Source organism: Ursus maritimus (genome assembly GCF_017311325.1).
Source record: "Ursus maritimus isolate PB19 chromosome X unlocalized genomic scaffold, ASM1731132v1 scaffold_X1, whole genome shotgun sequence".
In the NCBI taxonomy this organism is placed as follows: domain Eukaryota; kingdom Metazoa; phylum Chordata; class Mammalia; order Carnivora; family Ursidae; genus Ursus; species Ursus maritimus.
In genome coordinates, this window is record NW_024423319.1 from 105,030,035 (window position 1) to 105,050,039 (window position 20,005).

The 20,005-nt window shown below is 39.6% G+C and overlaps 1 protein-coding gene across 2 annotated transcripts in view; it reads right to left on the reverse strand.

Annotated features, from left to right (window-relative positions):
• Positions 1-406: 406 nt before the first annotated feature.
• Positions 407-20,005, reverse strand: part of ZFX (zinc finger protein X-linked) — a 54,903-nt gene continuing 35,304 nt past the window's right edge. For both annotated transcript variants that reach the window (XM_040633403.1, XM_040633411.1), the window contains 5 exons: positions 7,073-7,222; positions 6,473-6,616; positions 5,948-6,100; positions 5,275-5,415; positions 407-4,418 (listed from right to left, as the gene is read on the reverse strand). In XM_040633403.1, the coding sequence (XP_040489337.1) occupies positions 3,235-4,418; positions 5,275-5,415; positions 5,948-6,100; positions 6,473-6,616; positions 7,073-7,222 (1,772 nt within the window). In that variant the 3' untranslated portion in view covers positions 407-3,234. The remainder of the gene's footprint in view (positions 4,419-5,274; positions 5,416-5,947; positions 6,101-6,472; positions 6,617-7,072; positions 7,223-20,005) is intronic.

Genomic DNA, 20,005 nt, shown 5'->3' on the forward strand with positions numbered 1-20,005 from the left:
CGAATGAAAGCCCTCCAAACCTGGCACAAAGGTGTCACTCTGGGGCAGGGCTTCTGCTGCGGAGGTGGGGACAACACCCAGTGATTAAGTGTGCTGTGCAGTGATACGGAGATGAACTTTAAGTGCTCTCAAACACCATTTCAGGCATGGCAAATCTGTCTCAGGGGAACTGGAATTGCTAATAAAACAAATCCCTTATGAAGATAAAAGGAAAAAACCCAACTTCAAGGACATGCTCATCAAAGGACTCACCAATCATCTCTTAAGTTTTCTGATATATTACTTGCAAATTCGCAGGGCTGAACTATTAAGAGTATTTGCATCGAGTCACAAAATTCAAAGCAATCAAGCATTTTGCAATCCACTGCTGCATAAAAGGAATTAAGAAATGGGGAAATGAAAATAATCCACTGCTTTTGATGTTTATTAGGTTTACAAAAACTGTACATTTTTTTCCTTAAGAAAAAGCATTAACTTAGTACTGGTATCAAATAGACTAAACATCCATTAACAGGAAAATATTCTGATTTTTATTTTTGCACGTTATTCTCAAGTACACAATTACAATAATGTCACACATCCCTATATGATTTCTTTTTATGTATTTTACTTTTTTTTACAAAGTGTACAGAGGGAGGGACATACAATATTTAATAGGATATTTCTACAGAACAATAACTTATATTATGTCCTTGTAAAAATCTGTACCTCTTTAAAACATTTAACTGAAACATCCATTTTTTTAGCTTTGCTAATAAAAATTGTTTTAAGAATTAAAACTAGGTTGTAACTAATGTCAGTACATAACAGTGACTACAATTTCATTTTCTCTTTATACAGACAAATACATTTTATCATATTCACTTGACCAAACCCTTAAATACCTTTTAAAGGTTTCAATATTGTGCTTTAAAAAGAAAATAACTGTGTATGATTCCAGGCTATGTAAGAGAAATATAAAGTGTGTAGAGTGTTGTGTTCTTTATCTTTCAGTTTATTTAAAAAAATATAGTTAAATGACCAATTATTTATATTTTCTGTACTAATGTTACAGCATGTTTTAAAGTTAATAAATTTCCACTTTCATTTAAGTGTCTTTTACATGATTTCTGGGGAAAAAAATGAAGGGAGATTTTAAAGGTTCTCACAAAAAAACAGACAGAGCTTTCAAGGATAGTACTGCAGGGCAATGAATCACACAATTGTAAGTTACTTTAAAAAAAAATACCATGTATGAGAGCCAAGAGGGCACAGGAGCTCCCACTGGGATAGGCCCATGCCTTGGCTTTAACTGGCATTCAGGTTGGAGTTCATACCAGCCTAAAGCACTTGATTTACAACAGGACGAAATCAATCTAGCACTTCAGAGGCTTGCCGACCACCAAATATTTATATTTCTAACCCTATGAATATAATTCTTGAATACAAATACCAATGGCAAAGGGAAAGGCGAAAGGTAGAGAGCTAACAGCACGAAGGGGACGGAGCGCCGTACTGAAGCGGCAAGGCAGCTACCAAGCGGGAAGAAGCCTGCGGACCCTCCTACGACGCGCCGCACGCTCCTGTGCGGACAGCCAGGCTGAAGGACCCCAAAACCTGTTTTTCATTTTCCAAGATCCATCTTAACATAACTAAATTCTAATTAACTGAGTTCATTTTATGCATTTCCGACTCTGATTCAGAACTGTTTAAAAAACGTCGGCTCTCAAAGAAAAACAAAGCTGTGAAAGACTTGGTGATGTTCCGAATAAGGCCTCAGATTTTCCCATGCACTTAAACCCACCTTTATCTTCTAAGCAAAGCCAATCTGAGCGTTCGGTTTTTTAAAGTTTGCTAACTGTAACTAAAGAAATAACAGAGCAGGCTGGACCTGCCAAGTGTGGTCATAATTAGCACCCGATCTCTGGGACACGGAGCTGCGGTTTCCTGAATCCCCCTCACTGGGTGACGCGGAGTTCCCTCGTGGGCTTCTCGGAGAGAACTGACGGAGCTACGCCCGGATACTCATGAGCTTTTCAGAAAAATGTAAAGGCATGGAGCTGAAGTTGTAGGAAAACATTCTATCTAGAAACATCTTAACGTCTATTTTTCAATTACCAAAGATATTTAAAAGAAAATACCTTTACTCTTTAAAAATACTAGTGTCCTTATTTTCCTTCTAATTCTTCACCTGAGTAGTCTCTCTGAAGAGCATGATTTACAAAATGCTCTCATGCATCCCTGCGTCTTTCATGTTATTGTAAATTTAATACTTTTCATTATAGATCTTAACTACTAGTGGGGTTGTGTGTATAAATATGTAAAATAAGCAATACACACAGATACATGTTCTCTATATATGTGCATATATATACTTCAGGGTACATTTACATATATAAAGTTGCAAAAGATCCTACGAGCCACGAATTACCTCTAGGAGATTCCAAGATGCAGTCCTCGATAATCTCATTTGTAGCACACAACCATTCCAAGACAAAGCAGCACAGACGGAATAATCAAAATACAACAGCATCAAGCAAAATTTGTCAAGGAAGTTTTCTAAAAGTTTGCTATGCTGACAAAAGATGTAAATACACCAAAGAAAGCCCCCAAAGAAGTATAGTTTGTCTGCTAAACAAAACGAAAAGTAAACACGAACCCAGCCACTGTTCTTTCCTCAGCGATGCCAGGGACGCAAAAGCTCAAATGGAAACTTTCATTGTCATGTGGTCTGGAAATAGTAAGCAAGACAAGTAAATGACTTCCATGTCAGGGTAATTAGACCTGACTGTAAAATCTCCCATTTCTGTTAGTAGAGGTCTCTGACAATTTTATTGTGAGAAATTTACGGGAAAAAAAAATGAGTCAACATGAATACTTTCAGAGTTACCAATCTAAAGTTACCTTAACTTTAAGTTAAATGGTCTTAGAAGAGTACCATCAAGGTAAGCAAGGTAAATATTTAAATAAATATAAAACTTCTAAGATAGAAAAATTCAGTATAGAATCAGGGATTACTTTATTAAAAGCAACTTACTTGTTGCTGCTTTCCCCCATTTATTAAACAAACTGAATAGAATTCAGAACACACTATTAAACAAAATGTAAAAAAAAAACCTCAACTAGAAGCAATAATTCTATTTGTACACAGCATAAATCAATATACAGTATTGTTATGTGAACGAGACTGATTGGCTTTAAAATGAAATTTCTGCTTCAAGGCCAACATCTCTACAAATGTCTGTAGCAGTATCGTCAGGGCAGGCCAACTTCTTTATGATGTCGCATTATGTGCTGGTTCTTTTCCGAAGGTCTCCGGAAGCCTTTCTTGCAGTACTCACACCGGTGAGGATAGTCTTTCGTATGAATGGAGATAACGTGCCGTTTAAAGCCTGAGGCATCTGTAGTGCTATACTCACAGTACTCACACTGATACACCTTCCTGCCACTGTGTGTCTTCATATGCTTTTTAAGCTCATTCTGTTGCCTAAATCCCTTTCTACACCTCTTACACCTAAATGGAAGATCTTTTGTGTGAACTGAGAGAATATGGCGACTTAGAACAAATGGATCTGCAATCTTAAAGTCACAATGTCTACACTGGTGCATTTTTTTACCCTTGTGGGCAGCCACGTGTTTCTTGAGTTCGGAAGGCCTGTGAAAGCCTTTATCACACATGTCACACTTATGGGGGTAGTCCTTCGTGTGAACCGAAATTATGTGTCGTTTCAAATCGCTTGAGTTCGAGCTCTTGTGGTCGCAGTGCAAACACTGGTGTGTTTTGCTTTCTTGGTGGATAAGAGCATGTTGCTGCACCTCTTTGGTATCTGAGAAAGTCAGAAGACAGATGTCACACTTGAATGGCATCTCTTTACTATGCTTAGTTTTTACATGTGTTTTCAAGTTAGAAGAGTCTGCAGACCTATATTCGCAGTACTGGCACTGGTACGGCTTCTCGCCGGTATGGATGCGCATGTGCTTTTTGAGCTCTGACGGGTGACGAAAACCTTTACCGCACTCCACACAAATATGAGGAAAGTTCTTGCTGTGGACCGCCAAAAGGTGGCGATTCAACAACCCTTGTTCAGCTGTCTCGTATTCACAGAATTTACACTTGTGCATTTTGTTGGCTCCTTTTTCCTTATGCACCATTTTGTGAGTAAACAGAGCCCCAGCATGAGAGAAATGCTTCCCACACTCATCGCATTCGATGGCCTTCTCTGCCTTGCTGGTCAGCTTGTGGCTCTCCAGGTGGTTGTGTAAACTTATCTTCTTGTTGGTAGTGTAATCACAGTCAGTACAGCGGTACTTCTTCTTGGTAAGGTGTTCAGGATGGTTTTTCATGTGCCTTTTTAAAAAACCTCTCGACTTAAATTTTTTCCCACAAATCATGCAAGGATAGACAGTCAAGGGATGTCCATCAGGGCCAATAATTATAGCTACGAAAGGAAAAGAAAGGAGCATGAGTGATCAAACCAAGTTCCATTTTGGTTTCTGTGAGCATTTAAAGTGTGTGTTCTGAACATTATTATGCAAGTATTCCTACATTAAGCTTTGCTACATAACATTCCTTTTATCATTTTTCAGTATAAGAGACAGAGCAACCCTGTCATAAAGAGAACCCTGGTCTGAAAACTTCATTCAGTCTGATTGTACCAACCTCAGTCCCTTAAGTTTAAAAAAATCAATCAATCAATCAATATGTAACTTCTGCCAACTACTGATCAAAGCTCTATCAATTTAGAAATTGGCAGAAAATTCTTCATAAAAATAAAGTTTTGCAATCATAATTCCTGCTTTGGTTACTCCGAAAAACCTAATTTTGCGTCACTTTACAGTAAAGCTTATATCTACCTATGAAGAGTTTAATATGCAAATCGCCACCCACAAATAGACAGGAATAGGGTCACATAAACGGAAGTACTTGTCCTGCTGCTCTGTAAATTATGCCTGCCTTAAGGTAACATAATCAGATTCTTTGCATTAATTTAGTTTTTAAAACTGTTAATACTTGTAACGTGTTTGAGGGATTTCTTTTCATTTCCACATAAAAACCACACGAGTTTTGAATTTTCTTCCCTATCCACGTTTGAGCCATTCCCTGTTTCTTTTTATCCCAGGAAATCATTCATGAATATCACTGAATTCTTAAAATTATATTTTCAAATTCAATACACAAAAGCTACATGTGGTCTAGCAGCTATAACGCCATCACAACACCTCCGTGGATACATACTAGAGTTTCATCTGAGAGCTCGCCAAGCACGCTGCGCTGTGGAACTCATGTGCCCTCACCTGTTTGGTACTGCCTGGAATCAGGTCTTCTCCTTTTCTTTGGTTTTTGTTTAGCCAGTCTGCCGAGCCCAGCAGACTCATCTATGTGCAAGAGGGCACTTGCAGTGCCATTCCGGGTTTCAATTCCATCAGAATTATTACCTAACAATGCGCATTAAAAAACAAAATTATACAGTATTATAAATTATAAAAAATTAGGGATTCTTTATTAACTATAACAACGAAAAGTAAGCCATGATACTCATGAATGACAGAAAGTTCCCATTCTAGGTAATGGGTTTTAGGACCACATTTATTATAGTGAGACGGTAGGAAATGCCTCGCTTCCAAATCTAAAAAACACAGGTCAGCATTTTGCCCCATGAACTCCCTTGCTGTCTCCGCAGATTGTAAAGTCATGGGCCAGATACAATCAAGATAAAGTTTCAGCTTGAAAGCCTGCATACTTCTTGCAGTACTTCCTTCTACGTACTATACACATGAAGGAAATTCTTGTTATAAATAAAGACAAAAGGTAGACTTTATAATCTTCCTCTCCTCTTGTTCAAATCAAGTAGCCCGTACAGGGTAGTGGTGCTTCCTATTTCAGAAACCTAAGGCCACAGACACCGTTTTCAATCATGAATTCACGTTCGCGAGCCAATTCCGTCCGAAGAGCCGCCAAGTGACTTACCGTAAGCTGCGGCCCACGCGATTGGCATGAAGGTTTTGATTTCATTGTCGTCGATCTGCTGCTCGTGTGCCGCGGCGGCCGCTGCCGCCGCCGCCGCATCCTCCTCCCCTACGATCACCTCCATATAAACTTCATCGGCAATTTCCGCGACATCTAAGTAGGAAATTATATCAGCTTTTGTGACCAGGTTTACAGAGATCACAGGAAAGACGTTTTTCTTTGAATTCAGCTAACAGACAAGCAGAAAAAGTCTCAGGTGTTACACACTTAAGACAAAGCTTTCAGAGTCCTAAGCAGGCAACGAATATTTGTTGAAGGAATCATTCACTTCTTGGCTTTGACCTTTACTTGTTTTTAAAGCAAAATCCTACGCATCCATACAGAGTTCCTGAGATTGCCCTTGCAACACGGCAGCATAAAGATGTCTACAATAATGCTACTTGTTTTCCTTCAAATACTGACCGTATTTAAAAAGAGAGCTACAGAAACATAAAATTTTCTCCCACAGAAAGGCCACCTACTTACTTAAATCTTCATCTTCTTGCTGAGAGTCGTTGACAGTCATATAAACCATCTTTTCCCTTGGCACACGAATACTGCTATTCTGATCAAGTAATTCAACTCCGTGGTCATTCTCAGGCTCACTCTCCACAATGTCTACGGTGCCACCTATCAGAGAAGATGACATCTCCGAGAATTTATCTGAAAACTTCATTTCTGGGGCGCCTGGGTGGCGCAGTCGTTAAGCGTCTGCCTTTGGCTCAGGGCATGATCCTAGAGTTGTGGGATCGAGCCCCACATCAGGCTCCTCCGCTGGGAGCCTGCTTCCTCCTCTCCCACTCCCCCCGCCTGTGTTCCCTCTCTCGCTGGCTGTCTCTCTCTCTCTCTCTGTCAAATAAATAAATAAATAAATCTTAAAAAAGAAAAAAGAAAAAGAAAAAAGAAAAAGAAAACTTCATTTCCACCCGTTTGACTTATTACATTTCATACACTTTTCTACTGCTACATGGAAATCCTTGTTTAAAAGTTATCTTCAGAAAAGATTTCAAAGGTCCTCAATCTAAACCACCCAAAAGAAATCAGTGTCTGATCAGGATGCGTAATATGCTGAAGCTTTCCTCTTACCTAAGTCATCCTCTCCAGGGTCAGCTTTAAAAATGTACACCTTGATGACTTCAGGGCAAGTGCCATCCACCTTACAAGGATCGATTTCCGACTCTGCGTCCATGGTCATTCCAGAGGAACCATCGTGTTCTATTTTGCCAGCATCATCCACTGAAAAGGCAGGAAATACATTACAAAAAACGACAGCAGATACTTAAATAAAATGTTACAGTTTTGAAAAGTCCTTTTTACAAATATCATCTCTAACAGGATTCATACAAAATGGGAGGATTTTACCTAGACCAGTAGACACACGGGGCACGGTGGGACATGTGGCTGACTGCTAAGCCAAAGCGGGGGTCATGGAGGGCCGTGTGCAACCAGGCAGAGGGGTTCAGACTTGACAATGGTAGGTCAGAGGTTTCTCAATCTGCTCAGGTGCCAATATCTCTTAAGGAACTACAGAGCACAGACCCCGGCCCAGCAGTACTACAGAATCAGAATCTGCAGGGGTGAAGCCAGAAATGTGGAGAGCTTCTGAGCAGAGACTTGTCAGCAGAGCAGTGATAGCAGCAGATCACCATTTTTGCTAACACCATGCTGGCCTTTAGAGAAGTGGATGCAAAGGGATCGAGACATAAAGCAAGGATACCACTTGTGGGTCTACTGGAAAAATGCAGGCAACAGAGGACAAGGCCTCAAATCAGGACAGAAGTAGGACGGACGGGGAAGAAGGCTGGACTGGAGCCCTGTCTCTGGACTGAAATGGCAGGACCTAAGAGTGAAAACTGAGCATGACAAAGGAGCCAAGGGTAACTATGAGGTTTCTGATTTAGGTGACCGAGTAACTAGGGGAAGAAATGTTAATCAGAGAAATGAGGAAAAGGATCTCTCCTCCTACATGGTTAATTAATTTAAGGTCTGAGAGGTAACATCCTTAAAAGCTCTCAGACCGGTGCCTGTCCCTATTCTTTCACATTCACAGCACCCTTTGCTTGTTTCTCTCAGAGTATACAATCCACTATATTGTCACTATCCGGGATTTCCTCCCGTCTTTCACAGTCATTTTATCAGTCAGTCTTTTAAAACAAGAGTCTGGTGATGGTAGATGCTCAGAATATTGATGAGCCAATGATTTAATGAATGAGATGTGAAGTCAGCTGCTGGATATTTGAGTCTCAAAGTTGAAGGCTGACACACAGATTTGGGAGCCAGCGGTTCCATGTTAACTAGCCCTGAGGTCACACCGTGAGGACCTGCAGTGTGAGGAAAGAGTGGGCTAAGGATATTCTGGGGGAACATCACAGTTCAAGGCAAGGACAAGAAGAGTTCACAAAGGAACCCAAGACAGGAAAGCTGGAGAGGCTGGTGGAAGATCGTGAAGGAAGCTAGGGAGTTGTAAGTTCCAAGAAGCCTAGTAAGGCCCACGGCAATAATGCAGAGCACACCCAAGTCACGGAAGAACGGCTGTACAGACTGTAATAACCTGGAAGTCACAGGTGCTCCTGGTGAAAAGCAGTGAGTGTGGTGAAGGCTACCTGGGGTCAGATTAAGGTGGGGTGAGGAGTCAATGGACGGTACGCATTTCTTCAAGAAGTCTAATTTTAAAATGGAGAACAAAGGGTCAGTAACTAGAATGGGGTAGAAGGTCAAGGACTTTTGTTTAGTTGATAAGAATACTCAAGCATATTCAGTCTGTGGGAGCAAATACAACCGAAGGGAAGAAGCTTAAGCCAGAGGGCATGAGAAAACTTCTGGAGGAAGATCTCAGAGGAAAAGGGGAAGATGAAATTAGAGGCAAAGATGAAGAAATTCTCCTTAGACGGGGGGAGCAAGATGCTATCCTTCTAAGACCCGAGGTGGTAAACATGGATGCGAACAGAGCTACATTGTGTGAAGGCGGAAGGCTGTAATGCTGGGAGCTGGAGGAGTTCGTGGCTGGTGGCTTCAACCGTGGGTATGAAACTGGAGGCAAGGGGCTTTGGTTACCAGGGAGAAAATGGCAAACTGGGTGAAGAGCTTCAGAAGCTGGAGAAAATGAGCTGATCCAGGACAAGCTTCATGATATCAGGTTCAAAGAGACCAGCTGGTTAAACGCTGCAGTTTGAAGAAACAAAGAGAGGTTCCCTGAACTCTGTACATAACTATCTGAATTCAAGTATCTTCACTATGCTTTATAAAAATGGTTTGTTGGGGGAAAGAACTGGCATTAGGTCCTTATTTCTGGCCTGATGTGTACTTGCCCCTTTTCAAAGCTAAATATTCTTATGACTTACCCAGCTGACTGAGCCAAGGCTATTTTCTTAGAGGTAACTCTGCAATTGCAAAGTGAGGTAGCAATTACAAGGATGAAGATCCCACCAAACTAGCTGGAAAGTTCTAAATAAAACTGTTAACATCTTCAGAAAACTCATCTCTGAACAGTTAGATATTGTTGATGAAGCTTGCCCTTTTTTGTCAAGGTTTGGCAAAACTTATTCAAACAGATACTGGAAAATCAAATGTCCTTGTGTTTACAAGGAACAAGGTCAGGCTAGCTGTTGTAGCATATGTTAGTTTGCTGGTACTCATAAAGCCTTTGATGACTGGAAAATCGAATTGTTTTGGAGCTTGCAAAATGTCATGTATTTATCTATAATTTGGAGTAAAAGACCTTTCTGTCTGCTTTCATAAATGTGTGGGGAAAACACATTTCAAATATACAGGCTCACCTGAGCCAAGCAAAGCTACTCTATTATTAGACAAAAGTAGAATTCACCTTCAGGTTTTCACCTTGAAAATTTGCCCCACTAACTCAACTTATAAAACTACCCTGAATATGAAAAATTACAGAAGTGATTTTTTTTAAACCCACTTTGATGATCCTGTTAAGTACTCAAAATTTCTCTGTGATTTTAAAGCTACCATTAAAAATGAATTTCTAAAAACAGACAAAGCAGCCTTGGATAAAACTGAGTCATCATACGTATGATTTCGGCCTAAGTGCCTTCTTCTGATGTAGTGATAAAGAGCTAGAGCTCTGGAACAAGGCCTCTCCAAAACAGAAGAGCATCATTTCTGGAAATTAAGACTACTTCTAATAATAACTACCTTTTGCATGGCATTTTGCTATTTCCTTATCATTTCTATGTACTTTAATTTTATTTGATCCTTACCTTTTCCAGATAAAGAAATAAAGGCTCTGAGATGGTATGTGACTTGCCCAAAGTCAGTGAACTAATGAGCGAGGGATGGGAGACAGAAGAGGTGCCTGTCTTTAGAACCCAGACCTTTATTTTCATCTTCTGTTTTTTGAAGAAATGTTTACTGTATAAAATTTAGAATTAAAAAAAATCACCAATAGTCCCACCAACCAGATATTCTATCATTACGTTAATAAATTTTCTTCCCAGTTTTTCTATTTTTGTTAAAGTAAACCTGGCACACAGTTTCCTCAAGCCTTATATAATCTTTATAACTCATCCAGTATTTTAAACTTCAAACCTGAGAAACATCTGACTTATCAATGATATCATTAGCAATAGCAAAACTATAGCAAAATATAGGCAATACTTTATACTGCTGGAAGGGAACTTCAGTGAACTCTCCTAAAGACCCAAAACTGAGGGATACTTATTTGCAAGGTTATAGATACCATAGTGTCTAAAAATATAGTTCATTAAGATCTCAAAAAACCCAGTAATTTCTGGAAAAGAAAAATTACTGGGGTAGGGGTACGAAATACACCACTTCAAGTAAATTGGTTTTGGTTTGGGTTTTTTTTTAGGGAGAGAGAGTGTGCAAGTCGCCTGCAGGGGGAGGGGCAGAGGGAGTGGGAAAGAGAATCTTAAGCAGGCTCCATGCCCAGCATGGAGCCCAACTCAGGTCTTGATCTCACAACCCTGAGACCAGGACCTGAGCCAAAATCAAGAGTCAGTCGCTTAACTGACTGAACCACCCAGGAGCGCATTTTTTTCTTTACGTAGGCTCCACCCACAGCGTGGAGCCCAAGGCGGGGCTTGAACTAACGACCCTGACATCAAGACCTGAGCTGAAATCAAGAGTCGGATACTTAACTGACTGAGCAACCCAGGTGCCCCTAAAGTAAACTGTTAAACAAACGTTGATCTAATTAAAAGATCAGTAAAACTAAGCTGATGGATAATCTATATAACAAGGAAGGATGGTGGTCATGATGGATAATGGTAACATTTACTGACCACATACCTCATGCCAAGCATGATGACAAGCCCTTAAAATGTAACCATTCACTCTTCACAAAAACCTTATGACACAGGTAATATTGTTTTGTTATTCTCACTTGTTTCTAGAGAAATTTCATTATAATTTTTACCAAGATAGAGAAATATATATTGGATTGCAGTGGAATTGCATTTTGTATAAATTAACATCATAAAAAGAAAAGACCTTTACCATTTGATCTCTCTCTTCCTACATTTCCTACCAAATACCCCTAGACATAGCCCTCAGTCAGCTTTCCTAAAAAAAAATCCAGTTGCCTTACTCTCTGGACCAGAATGGTATCCCATTTCCTACCATATAAAATACAAACTGCACAGTCTAGCAATCGACCTCTGACCAAAGTGCCTTCTGCCTTCAATCTTGTTTCCCCATCAGGCCCTGAACTACCCCATATGCCCTGAACTTAAACAATACATTTTTATTTCTATTCCTTTGTGCTTCTTGTACCTGTATATAATTTGTTGTAGAAATTGTACAGCTCACTGTTTAAGAAAAGTGTATTTTTTAAGATTTTATTTTTATTTGAGAGAGAGAGCATAAGCGAGAGAGCACAAGCAGGCAGAGCAGCAAGCCCAACTTGGGGTTCAATCTCAGGACCCTGGGATCATGACCTGAACCAAAGGTAGCCACTTAACCGAATGAGCCACCCAGGCCCCCCCCAAAAAAGTATTTTTAAAGTATAAAAGGAAATTAAAATGTGATCAAAATCCTACCACCTAGAACTATCAATTTACAGATTATTCAGATATTTCCCTATGCATATTTATAAATAAAAGGAAGAACGAACAGATATTTTAATGAAAACTGGATATTGTAATATGCTATTTTTGAACAAAAATTATTATGTTATAATTTACTTGAACTCAAACAACTTGAATTCCAGTCAATCCCATTCGCTTGCTCTCCAATCCCTTGCCCTCCCCCTCCTTTCATTCCATCATATTGGCTTGGGAGAACCACAGACTTGCCTAATTTCAATTTTCCTCTCTGCCTCTGCACCAGTGCCTATGTCGCTAAATATAACCGGAGACACGCACACACGCTCATGGTTTCACTTTAAATCCATGACCCTGATACCTGAAGCAAACCTTTTCTGCTACTTTCTCTCTCTCTTATTTTCTAGTATCCTCTCTCCTCAAATCTCTAATTTCACCTCCTCATCCTCATTCTCAGTTGATGATCTTCTTTCTTATTTCACTGAGAAACAATCAGAAGATTCACTATCAGATCTACTCACCTACCAGCAACTAAACCCGGCCTGTAACCCAGACGAATCACCTCCATTCCTAGCTAAAGCCCACCCCCCTCTTCTATAGGGAAGAAATTTCATCTATATAATTTCATCTATATGCCAATAACTCCCATCTCCATTCTAGTCCTATTTCCCGAACTCCGATTTGTACATGCCTTTGATGTCTATCAGATACCTCAAAATTAAGTCTCTGTTCAAATGTCATCTCGGCAAACCCTGACCACACCTGCAACCCCAAATCCTCCTTATACCCCTGTTTTCTTCCCAAGAAGGTATCACCTTACTACATCACTTATTTATGTCTGTGTACCTCTGCTAAACACAAGGGAGGGAAGAGCACTGGCATCTGTTGTATCCCAAGTGTCTACCATACACTCTGACATACAGAAAAGATTTAACATCCATTTCTTAAATATATGAATGCTGATCTTCAAGTAAATGTTTAGACATTATGTTACTAGTTCTTAACCCTCTAAAGGTAAGAAAATATATTATAAAAACATTGAGTCATATTTTGCTTATAATACATGAATCAATTTTTTTAAGGAGAGTGAGAGCCCATGCACAAGAGTAAGGGGGGAGGAGGGGCAGAGGGAGAGAGACAGAGAGAATCTCAAGCAGGCTCCACACCCAGCACAGAGCTTGATGCGGGGCTCGATTTCACAACCCTGAGATCATGACCTGAGCCGAATCCAACAGTCGGACGCTTAACCAACTGAGCCACGCAGTCGCCCCATGAATCAATTTTAAAGCCAGTATCTACTGTCATCCTACTATGAAAGATAAGGAAATGAACACGTCAATACACCCCCCTTCCCCCCCCCTTTTTTTTTTGAAAGAAAGAGAGAATCCTCCTGCAGGGGATGGGGGTCAGCAGAGGGAGAGGGAGAATCTTAAGCAAAGCGTGGAGCCCAATGCTAGGCTCAATCTCATGATGAGATCATGACCTGAGCCAAAATCAAGAGTGGGGCTCTCCCAGGTGCCCCTCCCCATCCCAAATATTTTATAGTTACTTAAATATTAAAGAAATGCCAATGCTCAGTATCAATCCTCTTATCACAGTTTCTCCATTCTAGAGTTCTTTATACTGAATGATCCTTTGGTTTGCTAGATTCATTACCAAATAGGGCTGAGGTGAAAACGTCAGTCCCTGGCCTTCACTTGAAGAATAAACTGGCTGGGTATAAAATTCTTAAGTTACATTTTCTCAGAACTTTGAAGAGTTATTCCCCTGCCTTCAAACACTGAGTATTTCTGTGTGGATGCCCTTATAACTCTTTATCCCTAAATTTTACTAAACATCACTAGGATTATGACTTGCTGGTTTTATCATTCTGTCAGTTTCCTGAAACAAGAAAGATTTGATCTTTATTTGAGGAAAATTCACTGAAAAGATTCCAATCTTTATTTTAGGAAAATTTCTTCCACTATAAATATTTTTGTAGTTCACTGGTTGTTCCCTTCTTTGAGAATTCCCCTTACGTGTTTGCCTCCTTTATCTGTCTCCTGTATCCAGCCATCTTTGCCATAACCACTTTTACACCTTTTTTTTCTTAACCATTTCACTTTTGTGATTTCCTAAAGCCAGATCCTGTGCCCATGCTTTTTTACTGAGGCATACTTATTCTTATAGTTGTTTCTATGGTGGATTTTATCTTGATCATATTTTTATTTTTCTCTTCAGCTTCTTTCTGAATTTTGTTAGTTTGCTTTCTTATCTACCTCTATTGTCTTATAATATATTCTTTGAACTTCTGCATTACCTCTTTGACTTTTAAAAATGATCATGTTGGAAATGTTCTTTATCTATATCTGTACTAGCTACATGTGATTATTCAGCACTTGTAATGTGGTTCGTGCAACTTAGACACTATATACCTAATTTTATTTAATTTTCATTTAATTAAACTTAAATTTAATTAGCCACATGTGGCTAATGACTACCATACCGGAACACAGAGGTTCAGACAATTGTTGGGATACACTTAGTCTGTTTCTTTCAGAGATTCTTCTTGCAATTAATATATTGTATTAATAAAAACATTTCAGAGAGCTGAAGATTGTTTAGATTCAAAGGGCTCATCATGCATAAAAACGCAAGATAAAGACACCAACCTAAGCACAACTGTATGATATTTCAGACCAGCAGGGATAAAAAGATCTTTCAAAACATTCAGAAGAAAAAGAAACACCTATTAAGGAATGAGAGTCAAGATGACATCAGGCTCCTCAACTGTAACACTAGATGCTGGGTGACAGTGAAACACAGCATCACAAGTTCTCGGGGGAAATTCTCTTTAACCTAGAATTCTATACCTAACCAAATTATCGATAACATTTAAGGGTAGAATAAAAATATTTTTAGTACACAATCTATACCCCTTAGGAAGTTATTACAATATGTGGTCCAGTACAATAAGAGAGTAAATCAAGAAAGAAGGTGGCATGGGAATCCATAAAACAGTGGATTAATCTCAGGAAATGAGAGAAGGAAAATTTCAGAAAAATGCCTGTATTACATTAAGCCTAGAAAGCAACTACTTCAGAATGAAGCAGAAACATAAAAAGCTTCAAGAGGGGGGTGCCTGGGTGGCTCAGTCAGTTAAGCACCTGCCTTTGGCTCAGGTCATGATCCCTGGGTCCTGGGATCCAGTCCCACATAAGGATCCCGCTCAGCGGGGAGTCTGCTTCTCCTTCTGCCTGCCGCTCCCCAATGCTCACTGGCACATGCACTCACAAATAAATAAATTCTTTAAAAAAAGAAAAAAGCTTCAAGAGGGGAGTCACTGGGAAAAGGAGGACTCAAAGAAAAACCTAAGTGGATGGAGAAGTAAGTCAAACTTAAGGACAGATTTCTCAGAAAGCACAATTAAGAAGGAAAGCCCATGCTACGAGGATAGAATCAGTCTCAAAGACAAAGTTTAATTAAGCTTGAAGTCTGTAAACTGTGACCAGTACCCACAAGGAGAAGATGGATTCAGTCTCTAAATCCCAGCCTTCCAGAACCAGAAGTTAGCTACCTGATAGATCTTAAATCAGGTTAATTTTGAAAAAAAAATAAAGATGATTTTACGTCCTAAATAATTTATTTCAAGGGACAGTCTGAATACACAAATCTTTTCTGAAGTTTTCAAGATCCCCGGGTATGAATGTTAGGATTAACATCAAGGAGGGAGATCAGGCCTTTTCAGAAGACCCTACAGTCGGTATTGCTATCGAAGAAAGAATTTGGTTCTCTGAACCAAGAGCCTGTTCTAACTTACTCTGATAAGTCAGATAGTCTTACTACTTGATCACTTCAATTTTTAAACTTTAAAACCCAAAATCCAATCAAAAGAAAAAAACTACAGAGTAAAAACTTGATATTATTCAATGTCTTAAGATTTCCTGTGTGGGTAGGTGGCTGCTTAATAGTAAAAATACCATAGGTGGGCAGTTCCCCTTAAAAGGATACCTGAACTCATGACCAACTGTTATGTCCTAGACACTGTGGTCAGTGGTGTCCCTCTATTTTATCATGAAAGCAATGACAACAGCTCCATGACTGAGGTGTTTTATCCCCACTTTACAGATTTTGTGAAACCAGAGCACCTAAGACTAAATAACTTGCAGGAAGCATTCTGCTGAGTAAGCAGATGTTCTAGTAGATAAAGACACTTAAAAGTTCACTCGGGGCCTCCCTTTTTAGCTTCCTCCTTAGGAACCCTCTTTCTGTGGTTAAAATTCTATCTTATTTTTATTATATAGCCTATAAAAGATTTCAGAGAATTAGTTATAATCTGATCTCCTTTACTTCTTGAAACTTTCCTGGAGATTTCAAAGATTTAATGAAATTAGCCTATTCTATAGAAGGGGAATTAAAGGATCAGAGCCATTGAAGTGTCTGTCCTAAGTTACAGTGATCTCTAGCATGACGTCAGAGATAGAACTTATGAAAAATATTTGCCAAATTGCACTGAATTGGTCTAAAACATAGCTAACTAAATCTAGTTACTCAAGAACTGATTTCTAATACTATAAATTCAGGGTAAAAAGAAAGCAATGACTATTACAATCCCACCCTGTGCCTGCCTTTATCCAAGAACTCCCTGATCAGACAACTGGATGGTCTTAAGTGAAGCCAGTCCAGAGTCAGTCCTGCTTGCCCAGCTGATGCCACCATCAGAGAGACTGTGTGTGGACAACAGTGACTAGCCATTACTGACAGGCAGGCTCTGTGCTGGATGCCTGCTGCGTATGATCTCTAATTCTCCCAACCCGCCCACAGGTCAGGTAGTAGGACTGCCATCCTACAAATAAAAAAACAAAAAAACACAAAAAACAAACAAACAAACAAACAAAACAAAGGCCAAAGAGAAGTCAGTAATTTGCTCAAAATCATACAGCTAGTGAGCAGCTGGGCTGGCATCCAAATGGAAAGCTGCTGACTCTACTGCAGGAACTGTTACCATACGCCAAAGAGTTTCTCAAAGATCTCTTTGAGATCTTCGCATGTTCTTTCTTTTCTTTTCTTCTTTCTTTCTCTTCTTTCTTTCTTTCTCCTTTCTTCCCTTCTTTCTTTCCTTCCTTCCTTCCTTCTTTCCTTCCTTCCTTCCTTTCAAGATTTTATTTATTTACTTGACACAGAGACAGCTAGTGAGAGACAGACAAGCAAGGGGAGTGGGAGAGGAAGAAGCAGGCTCCCAGCAGAGGAGCCTGATGTGGGGCTCCATCCCAGAACGCCGGGATCACGCCCTGAGCCGAAGGCAGATGCTCAACGACTGAGCCACCCAGGCACCCCTTGCATGTTCTTTCTTTCCCTCTCTCCTCCTCTCTCTCTCCCTTGCCCAACCCCCATTATCCCACAAAGTAATCATAGATCTGTTCAAAGGGCAAGCTGTTGGACAATTTTGTCTAGATCACAAGCAGATCAACAGTAAATATGAGTCACAAGGCTAACCTGAAGCTCCAATTGCTTCTAAGGCTTTCAAGATACAGACTTTTTACCCAATCTTATTTTTGGTTGGGAGAGGGGAGGACAACAATAAATGTACTTTACTTGAGTGCTTTACTCTTGGTACAAACCTGACATCCAGACTGAACATTAAACCAAAAACTCTTAATTTATTAATTTTAGTGTTGATTTCTAAATAAGTTTCACAGTGCCCAAAGTAAAGACAATTTTAGATGGATCAACAGAAATCTTTTTGAATTTTATCAGAACAAGCTTCAAGCTTATTGGGTATGTCTTCTCTAAATAAGACTTTTCTCACATTTCATAAACATTCCCATGAGGATATGTATTTTTAAAACTCTAAAATTTTATTCTGTGGTTTACCAAATGGTTAAGAAACAAAACTGATAGAGTGCATATATAAAAATAATGGTAAGATATAGAAACATCCAACAATCTGCCCACAGAACAAAGGAATAAACAAATATTTTACCATGTCTCCTGTGCTAATAGCCCTGAGAATCAATAAATAAGCCATCAGATTGTATTAACCCTCAGAGTTTATGCATTAAACACAGAAGTTTGGATTTATTTCTTCCTTCATTCCCAGAACTACTGGGGTGGGGGGTACTAAGGGAGAGGGAGAATCTTAAGCCCCAACACGGGGTTCAATCTCACAACCCTGAGATCACGACCTGAGCCTAAATCAAGTCAGACACTTAACCAACTGAGACACCCAGATACCCCCCTCCCCTGGTACCATTTTTTATTAGATATCTACCATGACTAAAAGTTGTGCTTAACTAGGAGCTAAAATCAGACCAACTGGTCAGAATGCCTCAACTAGAAGGCTGGGGGCACCACGTGGACAGCTGCAGGCAGCAACCCTGTGGACAGATCTTCCGTGTGTCCAAACATGCTCCTTCTCTGGTAATGGTTTCGCCATCTGCCCAGCTCCATAAGCCAAAAACCAGGAAGGGAGCTTTGAACTCTCTCTCTTCCTCAAGCCTAAATTTAATCCAAATTCTATTTCCTAAGTATGTCATGAAGCAGTTTCTGCCAAACTCTACCGACAGAACCTTATTTCGAACTATCATCATCTGTTTCTTACCTGAATTACTATAATCTCCCATAGTGCACTTTTTGTTTCTGATTTTACTCTTACCTTGTGTGCTCTCAACATTGCCGTGAGGATGAACTTTCCAAACTACCAGCCTAACCGTGGTATTACTAATCAGCTTACAACCCTTTAACAGCTTCCCACATCAACAAGGTAAAATGGGCTTCTTAGTGCATTCAAGGGCCTTTATGATTTGGGCCTTGCCTATTTTGTCAATCTTATTTCTCACCATTTCCTCCATTTTCTTCGCCAAAGATATTATTTGCACTCCAAAGACTAAGTAAGTCTCTGAATACTCCAAGATCTTTCACATCCCCTTGCCTTTAAAAAGGCCCTCCTCCCTCCTCTCTGCCATTCCTCCCACCTTACCTGTCCACTCATGCTTCAAACTGAGTTCACCCCAAATTATTTTTTTAAAGACGTGATCACGATATCGTCTCATTTTTTAAAAAATCCTTGTCCTTCAGATATCTATACTGAAATACCTATGAATGAAATGATGTATGGAATTTGCTTCAAAACAATATGGGAGGGAAGGAAATGGTTAGGAGTAGGGATGAAATACAGAGACTCAGGTCTTCAACCAAGCTTCCACAGATCTCTGGTTTACAATGCTTTCAACAGAATGTTGCTCATGGAAGTATACCAAAAATTCCCCCATTTCCTCCCTTAGTGCTTCCAAAATACTTTGTATTTTCAGTCATGTATCTTTTCACAATCAACTGTAATGATCTGTTTCTGTGTGTCTTCCCTCCAAGACTATGGACTCTAAAAAGTCAGAGACTTGCACTGTTTATCTCTAACAGCTACCAAGGTTCCTAGCTTATCATGGCTGGTCAAGAAATGTTTTTGAATGAACGAAGACACAAGGAAAGTAAACCTGGGAAAAAGTAAAAATAATAGGGGTGCCTGGGTATCTCAGTCGGTTAAGCATCTGCCTTCAGCTCAGGTCATGATCCCAGAGTCCTGGGATCGAGCCCTGAGTCGGGCTCCCTGCTCAGTAGAGAGCCTGTTTCTCCCTTTTCCTCTGCCACTCCCCCTGCTTGTGCTCTCTTGTTCTCACTTGCCCGCCCTTGCTCTATCTCGAATAAATAAAATCTTAAGAAAAAAATGTAAAAATAATAGTTTATGTATGACTTTTCTCATTTAAACATAAATTTGAAAAAAAATCTATTTTTTAGGTAAAAAAAATAACGGAATAGGGTTTGGAGGTTGTCCAGGTGGCTTCTGCTATGAGTTAGATCCAAGAAAATGTTTAAGTCCCTTAAATTATTTCCTAATGCTGCTGAAATTGGGTATTCAATAGTATTGTAAATTTTTAAAAATTTTAAAAATAATATTATAAATTTTAAGAATCACTGAATTCTGGTTGCCTCCTCCACCACCAATAAGCAGTATTTAAGCCAA